General features: G+C 41.1%; 1 protein-coding gene across 1 annotated transcript in view; it reads right to left on the bottom strand.

Moving 5' to 3' along the window:
• Positions 1–921: 921 nt before the first annotated feature.
• Positions 922–26,721, bottom strand: part of LOC112252990 (DNA nucleotidylexotransferase) — a 128,676-nt gene continuing 102,876 nt past the window's right edge. The window contains exon 11 of the mRNA XM_042323032.1: positions 922–1,645. Within this exon, the coding sequence (XP_042178966.1) occupies positions 1,559–1,645 (87 nt within the window). The 3' untranslated portion in view covers positions 922–1,558. The remainder of the gene's footprint in view (positions 1,646–26,721) is intronic.

Raw genomic sequence — 26,721 nt, 5'->3', positions numbered from 1 at the left:
GGACAGGACAGCAGGCCATGCTACTGTGCGGCTGGAGGACTGTGCTCTTTATATCTTCAGCAGATGAATCTGTATGACCCAGCACAGCTACCATAAGAAGAGTAATAGCATGCTTCCTAATAAGAGGCCCTTAAAACAGCAACACTTACTACCGATGTAGGATGTTAATTTGATCACTCCTTTGTTGCCGAGAATTGTTCTGCACAGCAGGAAATGCCAAATTGGCTTCGAAAGTTTGTCAAAATTTCTGACTTGATTCCACTTTGAAATTTCTGACTTTGAATTTCTGACTTGATTTGAGAAAAAAATTCTCAACCCCTACAAAAATGTTCATTAATTATAATCCACATAATAATGCCCATTTCCTGTTGCTGCAAGATTATTTTCCTGCTGTAGCAAACTGTCTCAAATTAAAATTCTACATCTGTAAATGACTGTATTTACAATGTAAACTGACCTGTCATATGAACCCTGGTGATTGCAGTATCTCCAGTACGGTTGATTGGCCTTAATCAGCACAATTAATTCCTGCACCTAGGGAAGGGATTCATTGCGACACAGCAGACTGAGGGGAGGAGGCTGTAGCAGTAGTGAGCGGTTGCTACTGTAAATGCCCTCCAGTGGATATGGAGGCACTAACGGAGGCTAAACGGGGATGCTGAATGCACCTCTATCTGCAGCTCATTACCCTCCTCTCCATTCCCAGGAGGCTTGGCTCCGGTTCACTTCCAGCGCTGTCCTGCCAGGAGGAGGGTGATTACAACCATTTTACTCAACAAGGGACTTTCTCTCTCTTGCCTGCGCTTATGCCCCTCTCCTCTTCCCTTTTTACCTCGTAGCCATTTGATTTATGTAGTTATGTATCAATCACATAAGAATACTCAGAGAAAAACAGGTTTTGAATGACAGAACAGAATTTTTATTTACTAAGAGGCTAAGAGAAAAAAGCCAGGCATGATGAAAAGAATATAATCAGTATGTAGTCTGACAACAGAACACAAGTATAAAAATCAACCCAGATTAGGCTCTTTGAAATGAGATTGCAGTAGTGTGCAGCCGAGGGGGGAGACAGATGGGAATTATGTACTGCAGTGGTGCCCAAACTGCAGGGGGCACAAGGGGATGGCAGGGGTGGCGCGGAGTTCCCCAAAGCATATTTTTTAAGGAACTTACTCTTGAACGTTGACATTTCTAAATTGGGTAGTGCATCAGCAGTTTTTCCTTTTGTCATGTCAGTTATTAGATAGCGATTTATAACTTGTCAGAAATGTCCAGATCAACTAGCCCATGTCAGCTAATGTTTTGTAGCTAGGTTTTTAGCCCATTAATTTTGTTGTAATGTTTAACTCACTCAGATATTACATAAACACACATAAGACATGCCAAAATCTGTAGAACTGCAGGAAATTAGCTTTAAAACAGCAAACTATTTCTCCACCCCATGACAAAATGTGTTTCCCAATGTTGGAAGGTGGGCTGAGAATTAAAAAGTTGGGAACCCCTAATGTACTGTATGTATAAAGGTGGTATTGTATGGGTGTCTGTGAGAGGATGATGCTTATGCATTTCTCTGCCAAGGCTCCACATACTCCAAACCCAGATGGGCAAAGATGTCCTCCTCAGTAGTCGCCAGTAGGCATAGTTTCTGGAGAAAGAACAAAGACAAAATTGATGGTTGGATTCAGAAATATAATAGACATAAGAGATATGTGAGAGACTGTGAGAGTTGACATGGCTTGACAGCAAGATGCCACGCACGCACTGAAACATCTCAAGTTGCAAACCAAACAAGCCCAAGTATGAGAAAATCGGAGGTCACTCATGTTAGTCTCAGATGAACACAAAGATAACATCGCTATACAGTGGCTTGTGAAAGTATTCACCTCCCTTGGCATTTTTCCTATTTTGTTGCCTTACAACCTGGAATTAAAATAGATTTTTGGGGGAGTTTGTGTCATTTGATTTACACAACATGCCTACCACTTTAAAGATGCAAAAAAGTTTTTATTGTGAAACAAACAAGAAATAAGACAAAAAAACTGAAAACGAGCGTGCTTAACTATTCACCCCCCCCAAAGTCAATACTTTGTAGAGCCACCTTTTGCAGCAATTACAGCTGCAAGTCTCCTGGGGTATGTCTCTATAAGCTTGGCACATCTAGCCACTTGGATTTTTACGCATTCTTCAAGGCAAAACTGCTCCAGCTCCTTCAATTTGGATGTGTTCTGCTGGTGTACAGCAATCTTTAAGTCATACCACAGATTCTCAATTGTATTGAGGTCTGGGCTTTGACTAGGCCATTCCAAGATATTTAAATGTCTCCCTTTTAACTATATGAGTGTTGCTTTAGCAGTATGCATATGGTCATTGTCCTGCCGGAAGGTGAACCTCCATCCCAGTCTCAAATCTCTGGAAGACTGAAACAAGTTTCCCTCAAGAATTTCCCTGTATTTAGCACCATCGATCATTCCTTTAATTCTGACCAGTTTCCCAGTCCCTGCCGATGAAAAACATCCCCACAGTGAAGCATGGTGGTGGCAGCATCATGCTGTCGGGATGATGTTCTCAGGGTGATGAGAGGTGTTGTGTTTGCACCAGACATAGCATAGCAAACCTGGTCAAGAACTACAGGAAACGTATGCTCTCTGTAATTACAAACAAAGGTTTCTGTACCAAATATTAAGTTCTGCTTTTCTGATGTATCAAATACTAATGTCACGCAATAAAATGCAAATGAATTACTTAAAAATCATACAATGTGATTTTCTGGAGTTTTTGTTTTAGATTCTGTCTCTCACAGTTGAAGTGTAGCTATGATAAAAAATTACAGACCTCTACATGCTTTGTAAGTGGGAATACCGGCAAAATCGGCAGGGTATTGCTCTCCCCACTGTATGTGTTGGGCCCCTCTGACAGCTAAAGGCAGATGATAAATAATCATAACTGGTAGGAGAGAGGGAAAAGTACTTCTAGGCATGTATTCTGCCATTCTAGCCCGTTATTTACAATGCAAATAACAAGGGGGACATTACAGGCCCTGAGTGCATGCTGGGTAAAATAAGTCAGTCCAGCCCAGGTCCAATCTGTGTAAATATCACTCCCTCTGTCTTCATTTGACTTCTGTCTCTGTTGATAAAATCAATTTCACAAACAGTCCAGGCTTAAATCTTGATCATCTAAATTTGATTATGACCTGACACACATTAAACGCAGTCATGCCCGCATGTCTGACAGGGGCACACACACACACACTTTAAGTCTCTCCACCAGCTAAGTGGATGATTGGTTCTCTGCAGGTCACTAACAGGTCACTAACTCTCACATACATTAAACTCTAGAGAAAACACCCCCATGGTTACAGCAGATGAAAATCTTTCCACAGAGGTGCAATTTGCTATATTCTTCCCAACAACTCCCTTGTACCAGAGCAGACCACCAGAGACTTTTTTCCTCTTAGGAAGTAAATAAGACAACATCCACACAGTGATTGGGGAACTGGTGAAGTAGTCACATATAAGATCTTTGGACAGTCAGATCTGAAGGTGATATAGCTCGTAGAGCATCATGTTCAGGCATCCCTAACAAGATGCATGCTTACTGTTCAGAAGGCTCAACGGAAAGCTATGGTAAGCTCTAACATCCAACTAACAAAGGAAATGTGAACTCTGTCCAATCCTTCCAATCCCCATGGGGGAAATTTTTTCATTACATACTGACAAGTTATGTCTATATTAACTTGTCAGTTATATGTGCCCCAATAGCGGGGGCACTGGTTAGATTTCCTCGACTAAGTGGTACCCCCTGTATATAGCCTCGCTATTATTGTTTTACTGCTGCTCTTTAATTATTTGTTACTTTTATTTCTTATTCCTCATATATATATATATATATATATATGTGTGTGTGTGTGACAAATACAATTTGAATTGATTTGATTTGACCAGAGCAAACTCTCTGAAAGCTTTGACCAAGAACATGTTGTTGGTCTTCTGAGCCTGGCCTTACTTGACTTAAACCCTTTTACTCCATAAGGAGCATATGCCATCCAAATATAAGCCTACTTACCATGTACTACAATAAGTACTACTTTATTCAGACAGAACTACGGTAAGCATTTCTGACAGAGGAGGAGCTGGAGTGTGAGTTACTGCATGTCAATGTCCTTGACACTTAGTGACCGGCTAACCAGCTGTGTATTTCCTCATCCCGCTGCATATTTACAGCTCTCATGGATGTGAACATCTGTGAACATCTGCCTTCTGTCATTGCCTCCGTGCCGTGACACACAGGCTGATGGAAGGGTCTGATGGAAATGATTGGCTGCCACTCGAAGAGCCATGCACATCCACACACAAACACACAAATGAATGCACACCCACAAATTCAAACATTTGTTTTACTATATTTGTGTGGAGCAAACAATTGATTCCCATTCAAAAACATGTTTGACCTAACTCCTAACCCTAATCCCTAAACCTAAACTTGTATTTTTCCGTGTGGGGAAATGTCCGAATTTTCCATGTTTTACTATGTTTGTGAGTCACCACAAGGATAGTAAAACCAAAAACACACACACACACACCACACACTGGAACAGACTTGCTGGCTTGTGGATCCTCAGACACAGTGATATGCAAACACAGTTGAATAATATGCAAATCCACACTAAATGAACAACTCATAGGAACATGTAAATACAGATGTTACACAAACACACACAACAGGTGGCCTGTCAGAGAGTACTTTCTTGTGATTGTATTCAGTGTTGATATTCCTAATCTATAATACACCGGTAGTATGTCTGAAGGACATGGCAATTCGGGACTGTTGCATTTGTTTTCCTCTGTTGGACAGCAAGCAATGGATTTAAATTATTCAAAGGAAAATCAGTATTTTGACATAGTCACCTTTGAAAATCACCCATTTACATTTGTGTCCAACTCGTTGACACTGAAAGATCCCCCAGGACTAAAGAACACATTGTTTCTGTAAGAGAGGAACATATACATCCACCTATAGTCTACCGTATCATATTTCTCCGTATCCATAGCGTACTACTCCCGTGGGTCTCTCCATTAGAAATCCATAGATATCACATCAGGACTATTACATAAGGCATACCAGCGTGGGCCACAGCCTTCCTCCCTCTCTTTGTTTAGATAGTTTTCTTCTTACTGTCACCACCTGGAAACATGTTATTGCCAAGAGGGTGGTGAATCGAAAAATGTTTTGAGTGTCTCTAAGTTAATCTATCTTTATTGCAGCTCACGGGAAAGGGCTGACAGTGGTGGAAAAGTGGGAGTCGATTAGTGCCTCTGCTGTCCTACTGAAACGATCCACCCACGATCAGCACGCACGCACATGCTCACACGCGCACACGCCTAGCCTTCTCCAGGCACACTGGGGCAGCAGAATAGAACCTGGGAGAGAAAGGAGGTGATTCGGACACCTCACTAATCAACCCAGCAATTAGTGTTAGCATCATGAACCCCTCTGAACCATAAAAAGGCTATTGAGCTGAATGTGGTTTACATTGCCTAACTCTCTCAGCCTGCTAATCAGCCAAATAAACTGGGCAGTAAGGGGAAACAGTGCCAGATAATCAACCATTTAATCATACACAGAAAATGAGTTTATTTGGCCGCCAGGGTTTTGCCACATAAACATGAGTAAAAAATACATAATTGTTGATTAGAGTGTCCGAATGTAACAAGCAAAGGAAGACAAAGTCATTACGCCGGTGTAATATGACCTCACTATATCTCATTGTCTATGAAGCAGAATTCTTTATTTATCTCCTCTGACACGTTCCTTCAATCATTCATAAGGCCTACATGACACATCACTGTCACACAGCTAACATAAGCCCAAATCACACAGAGGGACATCCGTCAACTATGTGAATTTTGGGTACGCGAGAGTAGCGACCGTTAATTCACAAAGACAGTGTAGTGTTCGCCAGCATAATTGTAATGAAAAGCCATTGTAAACAGTTGCATTCTCTCTTGAAATCGGAGTTACCTCATTCCTCGAGTTTTCCAGCCTATTTCCAGCCTATGATCGAAATCAACACAGGTAGGCTGCCATTGTTTTCAAATAGGTAACCTAATTGTCAGAACAAACACAGCCTATACATCCCAATAAACATTTTAACCATAAAACTTTACTTAGCAAAGTAGAGAAGTTTAAAACAATTCCTCTAATTCCCTTTTGACCCACTCAATCTCTAGTCCAGATGTGAATATTTGGAAACCAAGGCAATCAATAACCATGCACTTTCTTTTGAGGCTCCCTAAATGTTGTCAGCATATCGACTGCACGACCCGGGCTGGCAAAACCCAGGATCATTGTTATTCTAACTTCCGCGAAGCATATAAAGCCCTCCCCCGCCCCCAATTTGGAAAATCTGACCACGACTCCATTTTGTTGCTCCCAGCCTACAGACAGAAACTAAAACAGGAAGCACCCGTGCTCAGGTTTGTTCAACGCTGGTCTGACCAATTGGATTCCACGCTTCAAATTGCTTCAATCACGTGGACTGGGATATGTTCTTCATTGCGTCGGACAATAACATTGATGAATACGCTGATTCGGTGAGCGAGTTTATTAGCAAGTGCATCGGTGATGTTGTATCCACAGCGTCTATTAAAACATACCCCAACCAGAAACCGTGGATTGATGGCAGCATTCCCCCAAAACTGAAAGCGCAAACCACTGCATTTAATCATGGAAAGGTGACCGGAAACATGACCGAATACAAACAGTGTAGCTATTCCCTCCGCAAGGCAATCAAACAAGCTAAGCATCAATACAGAGACAAAGTAGAGTCGCACTTCAACGGCTCAGACACAAGAGGTATGTGGCAGGGTCTACAGTCAATCACGGACTACAAAAGAAAAACCAGCTCCGTCGCGGACCACGATGTCTTGCTCCCAGACAAACTAAACAACTTCTTTGCTCGCTTTGAGGACAATACAGTGCCATTGACACAGCCCGCAACCAAAACCTGCGGGCGCTCCTTCACTGCAGCCAACGTGAGTAAAACATTTAAACGTGTTAACCGTCGCAAGGCTGCCAGCCCAGACGGGATCCCCAGCCAAGTCCTCAGAGCATGCGCAGTCCAGCTGGCTGGTGTGTTTACGGACATATTCAATCAATCCTTATCACAGTCTACTGTTCCCACATGCTTCAAGAGGGCCACCATTGTTCCTGTTACCAAGAAAGCTAAGGTAACTGAGCTAAATGACTATCGCCCCCCCCGTAGCACACACTTCCGTCATCATGAAGTGCTTTGAGAGACTAGTCAAGGATCATATCACCTCCACCATACCTGACACCCTAGACCCACTCCAATTTTCTTACTGCCCCAATAGGTCCATAGACGACGCAATCACAATCACACTGCACACTGCCCTAACCAATCTGCACAAGAGGAATACCTACAGTGGAGCAAAAAAGTATTTAGTCAGCCACCAATTGTGCAAGTTCCCCCACTTAAAAAGATGAGAGAGGCCTGTAATTTCCATCATAGGTACACTTCAACTATGACAGAAAATTAGAAGAAAGAAATCCAGAAAATCACACTGTAGGATTTTTAATGAATTTATTTGCAAATTATGGTGGAAAATAAGTATTTGGTCACCTACAAACAAGCAAGATTTCTGGCTCTCACAGACCTGTAACTTCTTCTTTTAGGCTCCTCTGTCCTCCACTCGTTACCTGTATTAATGGCACCTGTTTGAACTTGTTATCAGTATAAAAGTCACCTGTCCACAACCTCAAACAGTCACACTCCAAACTCCACTATGGCCAAGACCAAAGAGCTGTCAAAGGACACCAGAAACAAAATTGTAGATCTGCACCAGGCTGGGAAGACTGAATCTGCAATAGGTAAGCAGCTTGGTTTGAAGAAATCAACTGTGGGAGCAATTATTAGGAAATGGAAGACATACAAGACCACTGATAATCTCCCTCGATCTGGGGCTCCACGCAAGATCTCACCCCGTGGGGTCAAAATGATCACAAGTAATGGTGAGCAAAAATCCCAGAACCACACGGGGGGACCTAGTGAATGACCTGCAGAGAGCTGGGACCAAAGTAACAAAGCCTACCATCAGTAACACACTACGCTGCCAGGGACTCAAATCCCGCAGTGCCAGATATCTCCCCCTGCTTAAGCCAGTACATGTCCAGGCCCGTCTGAAGTTTGCTAGAGAGCATTTGGATGATCCAGAAGAAGACTGGGAGAATGTCATATGGTCAGATGAAACCAAAATAGAATTTTTCGGTAAAAGCTAAACTCGTCGTGTTTGGAGGACAAAGAATGCTGAGTTGCATCCAAAGAACACCATACCTACTGTGAAGCATGGGGGTGGAAACTTCATGCACGTTGTACGTAAACAGAGGTGTAAGGATTGGATGAGTGAGTTTTGAACGAGTGGTCAACATCTGAAGTAAAAATGTTCAGTTTAATTGCACAACAAGCCTCCTTGCATTTGTAACACAAAGCTCTTAGACACTTACCCAGTAAGACTCACAGCTGTAATCGCTGCCCAAATTGATTATAACATGTATTGACTCAGGGATGTGAATACTTATGTAAATCAATATCTGTATATCATTTTAAATACATTTTTTAAAAATACAAAAAAAAGTTTTCACTTTGTCATTATGGGGTACTGTGTGTAGATGGCTGAGAAAAAAATCTATACTGTATATTTTGAATTCAGGCTGTAACAACAAAATTCGTAATAAGTCAAAGGGTATGAATACTTTCTGAAGGCACTGTATACAGTTGAAGTCGGAAGTTTACATACACTTAGGTTGGAGTCATTAAAACTCGTTTTTCAACCACTCCACAAATTTCTTATTAACAAACTATAGTTTTGGCAAGTCGGTTAGGACATCTACTTTGAGCATGACACAAGTCATTTTTCCAACAATTGTTTACAAACATATTATTTCACTTATATCACAATTTCAGTGGGTCAGACGTTTACATACACTAAGTTGACTGTGCCTTTAAACAGCCTGGAAAATTCCAGAAAATAATGTCATGGCTTTAGAAGCTTCTGATAGGCTAATTGACACCATTTGAGTCAATTGGAGGTGTACCTGTGGATGTATTTCAAGGCCTACCTTCAAACTCAGTGCCTCTTTGAAATCAAAAGAAGTCAGCCAAGACCTCAGAAAAAAATTGTAGACCTTCACAAGTCTGGTTCATCCTTGGGAGCAATTTCCAAATTCCTGAAGGTACCACGTTCATCTGTACAAACAATAGTACGCAAGTATAAACACCATGGGACCACGCAGATGTCATACCGCTCAGGAAGGAGACATGTTCTGTATCCTAGAGATGAACGTACTGTGGTGTGAAAAGTGCAAATCAATCCCAAACCAACAGCAAAGCACCTTGTGAAGATGCTGGAGGAAACAGGTACAAAAGTATCTATATCCACAGTAAAACAAGTCCTTTATCGACATAACCTGAAAGGCTGCTCAGCAAGGAAGAAGCCACTGCTCCAAAACCACCATAAAAAAGCCAGACTACTGCACATGGGGACAAAGATTGTACTTTTTGGAGAAATGTCCTCTGGTCTGATGAAACAAAAATCTAACTGTTTGGCCATAATGACCATCATTATGTTTAGAGGAAAAAGGGGGAGGCTTGCAAGCCGAAAAACACCATCCCAACCATGAAGCACGGGGGTGGCAGCATCATGTTGTGGGGGTACTTTGGTGCAGGAGTGACTGGTGCACTTCACAAAATAGATAGCATCATGAGGGAGGAAAATTAGGTGGATATATTGAAGCAACATCTCAAGACATAAGTCAGGAAGTTAAAGCTTGGTCGCAAATGGGTCTTCCATATGGACAATGACCCCAAGCATTCTTCCAAAGTTGTGGTGAAATGGCTTAAGGACAACAAAGTCAAGGTATTGGAGTGGCCATCCCAAAGCACTGACCTAAATCCTATAGAATAGTTGTGGGTAGAACTGAAAAATTGTGTGCGAGGAAGGAGGCCTACAAACCTGACTCAGTTACACCAGCTCTGTCAGGAGGAATGGGCCAAAATTCACCCAACTTATTGTGGGAAGCTTGTGGAAGGCTACCTGAAACATTTGACCCAAGTTAAACAATTTAAAGGCAATGCTACCAAACACGAATTGAGTGTATGTAAACTTCCGACCCACTGGGAATGTGATGAAAGAAAGAAAATCTGAAATAAATCATTCTCTACTATTATTCTGACATTTCACATTCTTAAAATAAAGTGGTGATCCTAACTGACCTAAGACAGGGAAATATTTACTAGGATTGAATGTCAGGAATTGTGGAAAAACTGAGTTTAAATGTATTTGGCTAAGGTGTATGTAAACTTCCGACTTCAACTGTACTTTCGAAACACAACGCAGTTGATAAATGTAGAATGACGTTGCATTCATGCATTGCTGCCACATTGATATTAAAGCACTAGCCAATACATCATGCTGACTTGCAGTTAAACATATCACTTAATACACTTGCTAACAATACATCACAATTTCAGAGGTAACAATGCACAACCAAAGTGCCAATTTCAGTATGAGCTGGTGGGGACATTTAAGTCCAATCGAAAGCTGATCTTAGCTGTGAAGCAGTTGGTTTATGGCAGGGTTTCCCAAACTCAGTCCTGGGCATATAGCCTACATGGAGGGGTTTTGACACACATCCAAAATAATAACAGGAGCTGGCAAAAATAATGTAATAGCTTACATATATTTCTAGATAAAAACGGGATGCTCACTGTTTTGCTGCTGCCTAACTTTATCTTTTAATAAAGCTTTGGCGATAAAGATTTATTTCAATGCGGTCTCCCGAGCCAAACCTTTTATCGATGGTCTTAGTCCTGGGGCCCCGCCTGGGTGCACGTTTAGTTTTTTGCACTAGCACTACACAGCTGATTCAAATAATCAAAGCTTGATGATGAGTTGGTTATTTGAATCAGCTGTGTAGTGTTAGGGCAAAAAACCCTGTGTTGTCACATGGATTTTGACAAATGAAGCTCATCCTATCCAGCTGTGACGCAGTGCCCATTATGCACATGGAAGAAGAGAGTGTTTTTTGTGCCCATTAACCTCATATTTAGAAACATAAACTAATGATTTCTCCCATTTTGTTGAATTTGATTAAAAACCAAGCATAGCCTCCCCTCCTCTGTTTTTTGTCATGCCCAATGCATTCGCCATGTAGTCAAGACTATCGATAAAAGGTTTTCCTCATGAGGCCTCTTGAAATAAACCTTTATCACCAAAGCTTGATTTAAAAAATCAAGTTTGGCAGGAGCAAAACAGTGAGCGGACATCCCATTTTTATCAATAAATATATGTAGGCTATTACATTATTTTTGCCAGCTCCTGTTATTATTTTGGATGTGTAAAAACCCCTCCATGTAGACTCTATGCCCATCTTGAAATGAGAGATGAGCCCATGTTATTTAATAAACTGTAGTATCAATCCATAATTGTCGCGTTTCCCAGCAAGAAAACCAAATAATGTTGCACAAACAGAAGGGGGAACGAACAGAGTCACTGACAACAGCCAAAATGATGGGGTTTTAGGAGGGATTCTGAAAGAGACTCATCGGGGTGTCCACTGAAAATTGACTAGCAACAACAACTGGAACCTTAAAGACACCCACCATGAGTGCCCACTAAATTTGCCAAAAAACAGGCAAACAAAAATAAAACCCACACCAAACTTAAAGACAGGGAGCACACCAAAAAGTGGAGCAAAATGAAAACAGGAAAGATCAGATAAAGTTTTTTTTCAATAAATCAAATAGGGAGAGACAACTAAAGGAGTTAACCCTCTACATCTCTCAAGACAACTGGAGCACTGGGCCAGCCATTCTTAAATATCACCTGGGTCAGCAGAGGTGAAACACCTACCCACTAACGAGATGACAAACCTGTGCGCGTCCCATGTGCTAACGTCCAGTCTTGAAATATAAATGGAAAAACCAATGCCTGTAACAATAATGGACTAGGAGGATAATATGCGGTTACCCCTGACGAAATTGGAGTTTATGACTATGCAAATATTGTCAATCACATACAGATCTTGATTGCACCTTGATTGCCAGTGAGTGGCCAAGCCTTCGTCACACTTACAACTTGTTTATTCATCAAACCCAGCCCTTTTCGCGCCACCGCCAGCTATTGCGCTCATAATAATGGCTGTGAAAATAGCAATAAATATTTCTCACACACCCACGGATCTATAGTGCTACCGCTAGCGCTTAGACTCACCATTGAATAAGGTTTGTTAAAGTAGAGCCCTGGGTGTTTTTCTCGGCTCTCTCTTTGTACGGACCCCAACAGAATGCTCCATTAATGATTACAATAAATTACGTTTCACTGGTCTACTGAAGCCTGAAAATAATGAATTGGTTTGTTCTAAAGGGGCTGGTTTTGCATGACCAATTTAATTCCTTCTGCATTCACACAATGTGATCCGATGCTGCTGCATCAGCAGAATGAAGGTTCTGCTCAATTAAAAAAGTATCTGCAAAACATGAGCTTTGTTTGGAAGTTTTTCTTTAACTGTGCTTTCATCTTATAATGAGTTCATTCTTAAAAGTCTAAGCTGTGGTGGATGGGGGGGGATCATTTAGCTATTTGATTAGAATTTTAGGACCCCTTTAGGTATAAAAAATATATATAAAACAATATTTTATAAAATATTTAATTTGCACTTGACTAATATAGCCCAGAGAATCACATTGAATAACACATTCATGAATGGCAAAAAAGTCAGTCAAAAAATGTATAATAAGAAACAAGGTTTGTAAAGTTTCTGTCCTATATCTAGGAGATACAAGAAAGCTCAGGAAATATTGTCATAATTTTATTTTAACACATATCTAACCCCTTTTTTGGGTAGGCACAAAACTACCTTCATACTTCCATTCATTTTTTAAAACCGGTACCGGTTACCTGTGACACTTGTGGGTGATGTAGAACAAATCCACCATCAGGTTCTTGAGTCTTCTCTTTCCATAGAGTGCTCACCATAGTTTTGTGTGTGAATGTGATTTTTTTTATGTGTGAAGTCAGATTTTTGGGATGTCTCAGTCTGACAAACACCGCCCTAGCTCTGCCACCTTTCACCGCAGATACGGAAGTGCGACATACATAGTGCGACATACATAGTAGGTGGATGCTGAGGACTGAGATTCATCCAATGTTGTTTATTATGTTACTTAGATTGACGCACAGGTGAATCAATCGACTCTAGGGGGATAACTGATTTTAATGTTTATTCTATTGTATTGGAAAAGTTGCTGTTGAAATAATTAAACACGTTTCACATGTAAAAGTCGCATTTTCACATGTGAAATAGCTGTTTTCACATGTTGAGACTACCTAAATGTCGCATGTAAAACCATAATATCATATGTATTAAATTTAGTTCACATGTCATCACCACCTTTTCACATATGAGGAGAATAACATGTTTTCACCTCACGTGAATGGCACCTCACGTGAATGGCAGATTCACATGTGAAAATCACATTTGCCCTTTCACATGTAAAAGAAACTCCACGTGTAAATCTCACTTCCACATGTGTGATAGCATTTTCAAGTGAAAGAAATTCACCTATGAGAATCACATTTGCCGTTTCTAAGCTTGGACGGTAATACCATTTATACCGTATACTAGCATATTTGGAAGTAGTCATGGGATGGTTTCTCAATACCGTTGAAACTATTTCATTCAAGTTTTAAAATACATTTGAATATTTGTAGCTACTTTTAAGGAAATACCGGCAGTCAACTTCTGCAATATGTTAGGCGATAAAGCAGATCGCATTCTTCATTTCACCTGTCACATTATAATTCATTATGAAGTTTGCCCGTAGTCTTTAGCCACATGATATTTGATTACAAGCACACAATGACAAGTGAACAACAAGCCTTGAATCTCTTACGGTTGTGCAGCACGTGCCAGGTGATGTAGTTACAGTATGTAATTCACAACTAAATGTTTGCCAGCTAGACATCTTATAACTATTAAGTTAATTGTCAAAAATGTGCTCAATGCTCTGCAGTTACAAATTTGGTTTGCTAATTTAGTAGCTAGTTATTAGCTAAGTGGTTAGCTTCTTACAAAATCAAGCTTCTCTTGGTAACAGCAGAGAATCGCTTCCTGGATCAAGTGCCTTGCTGTCTTATATTTGTTTTGTGTGTGCAGCAAACTTGTTTTGTTACTTGTATAATTTTATTAGCTGGGATGTATGTCCTGCAAATAGTTTATGTCAAAGAATGTATAAAAGGTTAGCATTCACTATAGGATTTTACATGTACTTTACATGTAACCTTCGAATTCCAGAGGCTATGTGGGGTTGGAAAATGTTGCCCCTTGTGTTTACTGCCAGTATTACCGAATATCCCGGGATGGCACAAGTTTGGAATGAAGGTATAACTGTCTGGAATTAAAAGTTCACATGTGAAAAACAATCACATGTAACAATCTAATTTGCAGTTTCATATACTGTATGAAAAACGTTGACGTGATTGTTACTCACACTTGAACTTGCAATTCCACGTGTGAAAGTGAACATCAAATTAACAGTTTCACATGTAAGAAATCTCCACATTTACTCCAATGTAAACAAAGTAAACGTAAGACACTGTATAGCCTAAAAACATGGTTAAAACTATCATTTTTATATCATAGATGGTTAGTACTTGCATCCATAGCGTATTCTGGGTTGCATTTCTCCAGCCCCATCCCTCAGCTTTTAACAGATACTGTGGTTGGGAAAACAGAGTATTAATGTTTTAATTAGGACTACCGCTTTAAACAACTTTAATAGAGTAATATTATATGGTGCAAATATTATATAGTATTATTATATGGTGCAATCCTCTAGTGAGTGAGTTACTTTTGTGCCATTAATATCAAGCAAAACTCCTGAAGTCGAGAATAAAATTCGGAGTTTTGCAAACAAAAATAATGATATTGAAAGAAAAACATAAACCCAAAAGTATTGATAGCGAAATAAAATATTACAAGGAAATCATTTTGAAAATGAGAGAACAAATTAATTGTAAATTGATGAAAAAAAATATGTTTTTTGTGAATATTGTTTTATCATAAAGCAATTAATTAAAATGTCTCCCTCTTTCCTGCAATTTTCCCTGTCTTTGGTTATGTTACATTGGCCTTTGCTTTCACTGCCTTTTTTCCAGTTGCAAGTTTTGGCACATTTATTCCAATAACATAGGACCCTGCATCCCACTGCTGGTTTGCCTCAGAAGTTAAGCAGGGTTGGTCCTGGTATGTCCCTGGATGGGAGACCAGACACATCTGGAAGTGGTCAAAAATAATGGTAAACAGGACAAATGTACATGTGAAACATCACATGTCTGACTCTAGCGTTTCACTGTAGTAACATAACACATAGATCATGTATGTCATGGTTACTGTACTGCACACAAAAGCAGGAGGTTCCATCTGATGCAGGACATTTCAATGTATGTTCAGTGGAGTGTCCCGTGAATTATTAATGGTCCAAACTGAAATTGGATATATGGATGGATGGGTGCCACCCACCCCAAGGGCCATGTCAATTAATGTTACATGACAGGCAGACAGACCCAACATCGGAGCCGGAGTGAAAACCTCTGCCATTCACTTTCATCAATAATGCAGCAGGACCTGTCTCTAGAGTTAGCCCGATTGACAACACCCCACTCCTATCCACTCCCCCCATCTCTCTCATCCTCCCCCTCATATTCTCTTCTGAGTTCAGAATATTTGTTTTCTTTTTCTAATTCCATAATAATAGATTGCAACAATAGTTGTGTATTCATGGATAATAGCTTGAGATTGAATTTCATTTTTGACACAAAAACATCTGCAAGGAATAGGATCTATAAATACCACTCCTTTTCTCTCCCAGGATAGAGTGATAATGGGCCTAGTGTGGGAGGATGGGAAGGAGGGGGGAAAGGTGAGGAAATGAGGGGGCGAGAGGGGTGGCAAAGAAAGAGGATGTGAGAGGAACTTTCAGTGTGGTATTGTTCACCCTGGCGGGGGGACTGTTCTAATGTGGGTTTCACCCCCTATCTGTCTCGGTCTGTATGTCTCTGTTCTCTCTTTTCTCTCACAAGGTTTCTTGATCTCTCCATCCATATCTCAAACTCAGTTTCATTGATTCCCTCAGAAACGCTAGACTCGTACGAACTCTTGCGAGCTTACATTCTGTTTCATTACACAGATTAACAGGGGCATAAAATTGGTTTTAGAAGTGGGGAGGACATAACATATATATTTATTTTATATATAGTTGAATAAACACTCCAAACAGCCTAACAAATCGCTCGGAGGCGTCCGCATGGTCCTAAAGCACGTTTTGTATCACATTCTAATTATAAAACTGGTTGCACAGCTGCGGATAGGTTCTGGCCACGACCAGATTCAAACTATTTGAGTCCCTCCCTTCACTCCACTGTATAGCTGATCTTGAGGAAGTTGGTGTTGATGCTGCTGTAGCAGAAGTTATATCAGAACAGGAGAGCATAACTTAATTGAAAGAACAGAAAACTGCATTGAAGGCTTTTCTCAGGGAAGAAGATATTTTGGCTTTTCTACCGGCTGGGTCGGCAAGAGCTTGATTTACCACCTGCCTCCTCTGGTAGTGAAGAAAATGTGACAGATCGAGGAACCAATTCTCATTGTTTTGTCGCCTTTGGTCGCCCTCATACAAGACATTACCATGTTGTTTTTGGTAGCCCAGGGTCTTGGTATAAGTTAAATAATAAGACCAAATCAAATAAAACTTTAAATGCACTTGAAAAAAATGGGGATTTGATTTATTCCTATTCTTTAACTTTAATTATTGGTTGAGATGGAGATGTGAATCCAACATACCAATTATACATTTGTAGACAAATTGGAATTAAAGCCAGACTAAATTATTGGCACAAAATGATTTGCCCTCCATTTAGCAAATCTGATCATAATTCTATCCTCCCTATTCCTACTTACAAGCAAAAACTGAAGCAGGAAGTACCAGTGACTTAATCAATACGGAAGTGGTCAGATGACACAGATACTAAGCTACTGGACTGTTTTGCTAGCACAGACTGGAATATGTTCCAGGACAAATCCGATGGCATTGAGGAGTATACTACATCAGTCACCGGCTTCATCAATAAGTGCATCGATGACGTTGACTCTAGTGACCGTACGTACATACCCCAACGAGAAGGCATGGATTACAGGCAACATCAGCATTGAGCTAAAGGGTAGAGCTGCTGCTTTCAAGGAGCGGGACACTAATCCGGATGCTTATAAGAAATCCCGCTATGCCCTCAGACGAACCATCAAACAGGCAAAGCTTCATTACAGGACTAAGATTAAATCGTTCTACACCGGCTCCAAAGCTCGATGGATGTGGCAGGGCTTGCAAACTATTACGGACTACAAATGGAAGCCCAGCCGCGAGCTGCCCAGTAACATAAGCCTACCAGATGAGCTAAACGACTTCTATGCTCGCTTCGAGGCAAGTAACACTGAAAAATGCATGAGAGCACCAGCTGTTCTGGACGACTGTGTGATCATGCTCTCCATAGCCGATGTGAGTAAGACCTTTAAACAGGTCAACATTCACAAAGCCGCAGGGCTAGATGTATAACCAGGATGTGTACTCCGAGCATGCGCTGACCAACTGGCAAGTGTCTTCACTCACATTTTCAACCTGCCCTGGCCGAGACTGACCTTGCAAGTCAATGCCACTCCTTCCTTTGGATGGCACACAGTCTTACCTGGAACAAGTTTTAAAATGGGAAGGGAAAGAATATACCTGTTGACTTACACCTAGACCACCTCAACAACTTCTAGAAGTCGTTTTTAAAACCTCTTAAGGAGGCTGCGAATTTTCGCAGCTTTTTGTTAAAAATCGCGCAACATTTCAGCATCCTGCTACTCATGCCAGGAATATAGTATATGCATATGATAAGTGTGTATGTATAGAAAACACCCTGAAGTCTCTAAAACTGGTTAAATCGTGTCTGTGGCTAGAACATAACGTGTTTAGGAGTCAAAATCCTTCGAAAAACTGCTCACCAAAAACACAAAAATAATATCCATCCGCCAGTCAATGTATTGTCTAAGGCTGAAGAAAATACATGTCAAGCCCCTGTAAACGCCTACAGCTTCCACACGATGTCGGCAATGCTGTCATTTAGGGGCTGCTTTATCCTTGGTTTGGAAACGTGACGCATTTCCTTTCTTTGGGCTCACCACAGGATGTTTTGAATGTGAAAACATGGACGATGATTTCAAGACTTGCTGCTATCGAATACAGATCGCCCCGTGATCAATTTAATAGATTATTAACGTTTATTAATACCTAAAGTTGGTTTAGAAAAGTAATTTGAAGTGATTTGTAAAAGTATATAGGTAACTTTTGTAATTTTAAAAAGTGGCGTTGCGTCATGTAAAGGGGTATTTTTATGGATCAGACCGGTCTTCAGCAAATCACATTTTGGGTATACAATGACGGATTTAATCGGGAAAAAGACCCAATTGTGATGTTTATGTGACATATAGGAGTGCCAAGAAAGAAGCTCGTCAAAGGTAATGAATGTTTTATATTTTATTTCTGCGTTTTGGGTAGCGCCGGCTACCGCAAAATCTGTTGTTTTGTTGACGGTCTGGTATTCTGGGGGGTGCATGCTATCAGATAATAGCTTCTCATGCTTTCGCTGAAAAGCATTTTACAAATCTGACTTGGTGGCTAGATTCACAACGAGTGTAGCTTTAATTCACTACCTTGCATTTGTGTTTTAAGGAAAGTTTGAGTTTTATCGAAAACAATAGGTGGCGCTCTAAAATATCCGCTGATTTGATCCCGCCACAGGAACATCCTCCCTAACATTAAGGGTCTGAGTCCAAACATGACAAAGCAAGAGGGAGACAGGATTAGCAAATTCATTGGTGCCCTCAAGTACTTGATGGACATCACAGACTCTGAGTTATAGGTATCTAAGTCTAGTGGCATCCATCATGCTGCTCATCAGACCGAGGACATTCTATCCCTTGTGGAGGTTATCAGGGAGGCAGAGCTGTTCAAAACCCAACCAGGCAGAGAGTTCACAGCATTCCCTGGTTAACAGAAACCGTCTCTCAAAAGTGAAGTACAGTGAGTTGTGGGGGTGGGTGAGGTTCAAATTGAAGGAGTGGAGAAATGTTCCAGTTTGATTTGAAACAACTTATGTTCCAGGCTAGTTGTGGATGTGGGCTGCTTAGTCTGACTATCGAACCCTGTCCAAGCGGTTGATAGCGATGGGGAGTTAAGGAGTAGGAGTAGACTAAGTCAACTAATGTTGTCACTGTTATATTTCGTATTGATCTGCATTTTAAATTATTTAAGTTTTGTATTTCAGTATAACTTGTATCTGTTTTTATCTGTATAACTTTTCATGCATCATTGTTCTGTTGTACTGTATTCTGTAACAAAGTTCAAACTCATACTTCCTGATTAACTAATCATAATTTGAAAAAATCCATAATGTTAACAGTTGAAATACCTCAGATAGTTTTGAGCAACAGTTATGTGTCACGACTCTCGTGGGTTGAAGGAGACCAAGGTGCAGCGTGGTAGGCGTTCATGATATTTATTAAACTGAACACCGTAACAAAGTAGAAAACAACCGCGCATAGTTCTGGCAGGCAGCTAAACAGAAAATAACTACCCACAAAACACAGGTGGGAAGAAGGCTGCCTAAGTATGATTCCCAATCAGAGACAACCATAGACAGCTGTCCCTGATTGAGAACCATACCCGGCCAAAACATAGAAATAAAGAAACTAGAATGCCCACCCTGTTTCCAGATTTTTTAAAAATTGTTTAACAGGGGTGTATGTGCGAAGTGTTATGTCTCATGGGTTTCATAACCACGTCTTAATAACAATTCAATTATGATAAGACGTGAGACAGGAATCAGTTCAACCATTTATTTGGAACGTGATATCTCAACACATACTCCTACTCAATACAGCTCCTATGATGCTCTGCGGTACAACCCCAAATCATAACAACTTCTCCCCTCCTACATGAACTGTCTACCAAGTGTCTAGGTGCCCTCCTATCTCTTGTAGGATAATGGTGGTCAACCTGACTGCAGACTGTGGCATTGACACAGGCGTAGGCATGTGAGTCGCCTCTGTCCCAGTCTTGTCACACACTTGTGTGGTGCGGCTGGGTCAGTGCCCTGAGTTACGTGACTGTGAGCTCCTATGTGACGACTGCTGGGTCAGGGTGTCACCCATTAACAGTTCTGGACCACTCACGACTGGTTCTGTCTGTGTTGCTTTACTCAACAGTAACTGATCTGTGTGCCTTTTCCAGATGGTGTCCTCTTCAGTCTGGACAGTGTAGGATACAGGACCAGTCTGAGCAGTGACTGTAGCAGGAACCCACGTTGGTCCTTTGAGGTGGTTCCAATCTAAGACAGTTTCTCCAGGATTGAAAGCTCTGTCCTTTAATCTCAGTTCACAATGTTTGACTTGACGCTTCTGTTGATGTTGCACTGTCTCCTTTGCGTTCTGAGGTTTTAATAGGTTGAAGCTTGTGCGTAGCTCTCTCTTTATGAGTAGCGATGCAGGTGAAGCCTTGGTGGTTGCGTGAGGTGTGTTCCTGTAGAATAGCAGGAAGCTGTTCAAACATTAGTGTCGTGTCCCTTGACCCTGAGATGCTTTTAAGGCATGTTTCATGGTCTGTGCAAACCTATGTGCAAGCCCGTTGGTGGATGGATGATACGGTGCCGACCTGATGTGGTGTAAGCCATTCACCGGTATAAACGTGGCCATTTCCTGTCACCTCAGTGATACCTCTCATGGTGAGATTCACCTGTTCAAAGTCTTTAACAAGATGTGTGCTGGCTGAAGTTGGTGTTTCATTGTCTTTTTGCAGACTGTGTCTGACACGAGATTCAGCTGCCCCTGTGTCAATTTCCATACACACCGGCTGCCCCTCTAGCAAGGGAGAGACATAGTAGCTGTGCGGCCCCGAGCAAAAGTCAGTATATTCAGTGTGACTTCCTCGTCTGAGTCACTCACCTCTGTGTTCTTCTGCTAAACAGCGTGAACATGTCTCTTTTTATTTCATTGGAATGTCTCTTGTTTCCAGTCTTCGACATTTTCTCTGAGCTCTTTTTGTTTCTGCAGGCTCGTTTGACGTGGCTATTTTGTGCCACATGCTCGGCAATGCATGTCTTCACAACAGCATGTATACGCCTGATGAACCACTTTGCCACAGTGGAAGCTGTGGCAGCTTGATTTCCCTGTCTCTGATTTTGCAACTCTGTGCACTTCTCCTGATGAACTTAACTGCTGAACCTCTTTAGCAGCTACAGTAGTTCCATGGACACACTGATTTCAATGGCCTTTGCCAAGGTCAGATTACTTTCAGTCAATAGTCTCTTTTGTGTAGCTTCACTCTGTGGCCCACACACTAGTCTCTCTCTAATGGTGTATTTTAGAACATCATTCATCTCAGTGATCTGATCATTTCTGTAAAGAAGTAGCAAACATTGTAACTGATTCCTCTCTAACTGGTTTCTTCTGTGGAACGTAACCCTTTCAGCAATAACTAGCGGTTTTGGTGAAAAGTATCCTTTCAGCATTTCCCAATATCCCCATACGTCTTATTACCTGGCCTGTCTGGCTTTTGCAGGCTACTTAGTAAATTAAATGTTTTTGGACCCATTGCACTCAACAGTTCTGCCCCCATTTATGTCATTTACAAGGACACAATATTCAAACTGTTCTGTATATGAGCTCCACTGTTCAATTCTTTCATCAAACTGTCCAATGTTTCCAACAAGTCCAGACATTTTTCCTTTCTAAATAGGATCCTGATTATCACTCACTTCAATGTTGTCCTTAACCACCAAAATATTTTCCTCAGTTACGTGATCTTCATTCACTTCAATCACTGACATTTCCACCTCAAGTTCGCTCATCCAGCAGTTTTTAATTCCAAAGTTAGTATTCACAGTTGAATAAATGTCCTTTCCATTACTTACTGTATATTTCTCCCTTTTTAATCACATTGTTTTCCTGCCCGACGTCCGTCTCTAATCTGTTTCTGCCATCCATGATGATGCTAATCCTCTCTCTTAGCTAGCTCAACTATTGCCTCTACTAGCAATACACTGTGCTAACATTATCTTAGACTATTCCACGGAAAATAGTTTTAACATGTAAAACATGTAAAAAATGACCTCTTCCTGACAGAATAGCTCCGGGCAGGTTCAGACTTCCTCTTCGCCAATCTTTGGTTATGTCTCGTGGGCTTCATAACCACGTCTTTATAACAATTCAATAATTAATTTAGACGGGAGACAGGAATTAGTTCAAACATTTATCTAGAAAGTGATTATCTCAGCAAATTCAACTCTCATGATGCTCTGCTGCACAACCTCAATACATAACACAAAGCTTATTTGAAATCGTTTTATCCATCATCTTAGCTAACACTACTGATATCAAAAATGCACAGGGACTGTGTTCTTTCATGTCCCTCAAACAGACATAGGGGCTCATCAACCCAGTATGACATAGAGATATTGTCTGTTAAATTATGGGAAATCAGTTGGTTATGCTTCCTCTTGAATTTGAGGGCGACAGGATCGGGTTGAGAAGGAAGTGAAAATGACCAGGGTTCATATTTAGGAGTTACAAGCAGGTGGGACCTAATCCTTGATCCACACTCCAACTCTAAGACACTTTAGGAATATGAGCCCAGGACATTAACTGGCACTGGTTTTAGTTGGTGACAATGTTTACTCACCCTCTTTGGCAATGGATTGAAGCTCTCCGAGCTTTGTAAAGCTCTCTCTGAAGGCTAATCCACTTTTGCACCCTCTCCCCTGGTTGAAAGAAAATAAGATCCAACATTAGAATCTAGATCAGAAAGTATAATAATAACATACATAATAACATACGAACTTGCAAAAATAAGTCATCATACTGTCCATTACTATCGGTAACATTGTAACGTGAGGTTAGAGCATGTCTAAAGTTAGCTAGCTACACTAGCTTATTGTCTTTGTGAAAGTCTGTTACTTATGCACTAGCTAGCTAACGAGCTGCTAGCTAGGAGTCCAATGAATGTTTAATATAGCATGGACTCGTTTGATATAAAATTATGTAGTTATATTTACCATTTGTATGTGACAAGAACCTCATCCCCATGAGGTTCTCGATACAACCTGGCAACGTCCATGGAGGATGTCCGCCTCATTATTTACACCGAGCTGCATAGCAGTGATCCCCAGCTTCGCACCCTCCCTCATCTGGTACTCCATGAAGGCGACCAATGGCGACACAACAATGAAAATTGGATCCTTGATCAGTCTCTTTTTCTTGACTAGCAGCAGAGCTAGCTAGTAAATCAAGCTGTTGCCAAACCCTTTCGGGAGAAGAGCAAAAACATCTTTCCTCTGAGAATATCCTTCAATGCAGTTATTTGCTGTTCTTTCAATGACGTTATGCCCTCCAGTTTTGATATACAGTAACTGATGCTATAGCAGCATCAACGCCAACATCCTGAAGAGGAACTATTGTTGTTATGATTTTCGACTTCTGTTTCCAATACAGGCGCTTCTCGTTGTCATCTTCAACTAAACCACCCCCACAGATTAGCAGAAAACACTGATTGGTCTAGCCATACCCTGAAGGGAAGGGAGGGGCTCAAAAGATTTTAATCTGGTCATGACCAGTTTGGATTCGTGTAGCGAAATGTAAGCTTGCGAGATCCGGATGGTTCGTACGAAGCTACAGAGAGGCACTGACCTTCAGAATAATTCATTGAGAATAACGGTCCCTTAATAGAATATGATCAGACAGCACAGACATTGCTTAGCATGGCCTTACCAGGACCAGTCTGTACAATCTGGAAGTAAAAAGTACATTTCAATTTAATATTGTTACAACAGTATTTAAGTGTGCACTATACATCTGTGGCTTCTGATCTTTCAGTAGAATCCAATCAAAAGTCAAAGTAAAATCTCAACCCTGAAAAACAGTACAAGCAAAACAGACACACGCAGACACACACAACTTTTTGATTACTCAAAATTAGCCACCAGCAAAATTAGCCACCGGCAATATGGACTCGGAAGAAGTCAGGGTATTCATACTATGTGCAATTCGCCCAGTAGAGCATGGTGAACGAAGTTACGCAATTGCGCACACCCTCCATAGAGCCTCTGACCGCATAGCCTGATCAAGCATAAATCAGCTTTCAGTAGTCTCAGTACTGTACCACCACAGGCCATCAGTTTAACACCCTGCTCCTGTCCCTCTCTCATTGCACACCATCAATTTCACTGTAGCTCCCTCTCCCTGACTCTCCCCTATCACTCCTATTACACCAGCCTTAATTGTCTCTCTGACCTCCATGGAAAATGACCCAATCACACAGCAATTGTAGCCTGAAATGAAAGTCCATATTTGCATTGTTCCCCTGTCACTGGGGGTGTGATTTCTTTGGTGGATGGAGAGAAAAGGGTCCATGTTCAAGGAGAGGAACATTGAGAGGCATTGTGAAGGGTTTGCTTTGAAGAGATATCTGTATTAAAAGCATAACAATCTCCTCACAATAGAAATTGGCAAACAATTCAGTGCATTCGGAAAGTACTTAGACCCCTCGACATATTGTTACGATAGAGCCTCATTCTAAAATTGATTGAATAGTTTTCCCCCCCTCGTCAATCTACACACAATACCCCATAATGATAGAGCAGAAACATGTTTTTAGAAGTTTTTGCAAATAAAAAGCCAAATAAAATAAGTAAGCATTCAGACCCTTTACTCAGTACTTTGTTGAAGCACCTTTGGCAGCGATCACAGCCTCAAGTGTTCTTGGGTATGACGCTACAAGCTCAGCACACCTGTATTTGGGGAGTTTCTCCCATTCTTCTTTGCAAATCCTCTCAAGCTCTGTTAGGTTGGATGGGGAGCGTCACTACACCGCTATTTTCAGGTCTTTCCGGAGATGTTCGATTTGGTTCAAGTCCGGGCTCTGGCTGGGCCACTCAAAGACATTCAGAGACTTGTCCCCAAGCCACTCCTGCATTGTCTTGGCTGTGTGCTTAGGGTCGTTGCCCTGTTGTTATGTGAACCTTTGGCCCAGTCTGAGGTCCTGAGTGCTCTGGAGCAGGTTTTCATCAAGCATCTCGCAGTACTTTGCTCAGTTAATTTTTCCCTTAAACCTGACTAGTCTCCCAGTCCATGCCGCTGAAAAACATCCCCACATTATGATGCTGCCACCACCATGCTTCAACATAGCGATGGTGTCAGGTTTCCTCCAGATTTGACACTGGGCATTCATGCCAAAGACTTACATTTTGGTTTATTCAGACCAAAGAATCTTGTTTCTCATGGACTGAGAGTCCTTTAGGTGCATTTGGCCAAGTACAAGTGGGCTGTCATATGCCTTTTACTGAGGAGTGGCTTCCATCTGGCCAGTCTACCATAAAGGCCTGATTGGTAGAGTGCTGTAGAGATGGTTGTCCTTCTGGAAGTTTCTCCCATCTCCACACTCTGGAGCTCTGTCAGAGTGACCATCGGGATCTTGGTCTTCTCCCTGACCAAGGCCCTTCTCCCCCAATTGCTCAGTTTGGCACGGCAGCCAGCTGTAGGAAGTCTTTTGGTGGTTCCAAACTTCTTCTATTTAAGAATGATGGAGGCCACTGTGTTCTTGGGGACCTTCAATGCTTCAGCCATTTTTTGGTACCCTTCCCCAGGTCTGTGTCTCGACAAAATCCTGTCTTAGCGCTCTACGGACAATTCCTTTGACCTCCTGGCTTGGTCTTTGCTCTGACATGCACGGTGGGACCTTATATCGACAGGTGTGTGCCTTTCAAAATCATATCAAATCAACTTGATTGGAGGTGGACTCCAATCAAGTTGTAGAAACATCTCAAGGATGATCAATGGAAACAGGATGCACCTGAGCTCAATATCGAGCCTCATAGCAAAGGATCTGAATACTTATGTAAATAAACAATCTGTTTGTTTTATAGGTTTGCAAACATTTCTAAAAACCTGTTTTCACTTTGTCATTAGGGGTTATCGTGTGTAGATTGATGAGGAAAATCTATTTTATAATAAGGCTGTAATTTAACAAAATGTGGAAAAAGTCAAGGTGTCTGAATACTTTCCAAATGGACTGAATATAGTCATGGCAAATTTGAATCCAAACGTTGGCTCCTAGGAGTTTTTATTTAAATTTTACATTTCTGTGTGCACACCATGATTAAAATCTGTAAATACTTTCATTATATGTGACTCATTTCAGGAAACTAGCCGTATGTCACGCGTCCCTACTTCACAGGAGTGCCATTTGAACGTAAAGTTTAAAAAAAAAATTTGGGCAGAAAAACCTTCTAGAACTTTCATGTGCCTTAATAACAAACTTGTTTCCAAATCTGTAAATATTAATAAAAGTGTTAAATTATGAGCCTAGTTGGTTTAGCCACGGACAAATACAGCAACCTTACCGCTAGACATGATTGGCTGAGATAATGAGTGGGCTGGACATGCTGAGCGATGAGTTCGGATTGGTCTGACTTGTAGCACACTTCTGTCTATAATATGAGCTGGTCAGTATGTGTAGGTAATCCTTTCCAACGTGGTTATTTTGAAAGATATCACATA

Source organism: Oncorhynchus tshawytscha, linkage group LG01, assembly GCF_018296145.1.
Source record: "Oncorhynchus tshawytscha isolate Ot180627B linkage group LG01, Otsh_v2.0, whole genome shotgun sequence".
In the NCBI taxonomy this organism is placed as follows: Eukaryota; Metazoa; Chordata; class Actinopteri; order Salmoniformes; family Salmonidae; genus Oncorhynchus; species Oncorhynchus tshawytscha.
The sequence above is the reverse complement of the archived record's forward strand: the minus strand, read 5'-3'. Positions and strand labels throughout refer to the sequence as shown.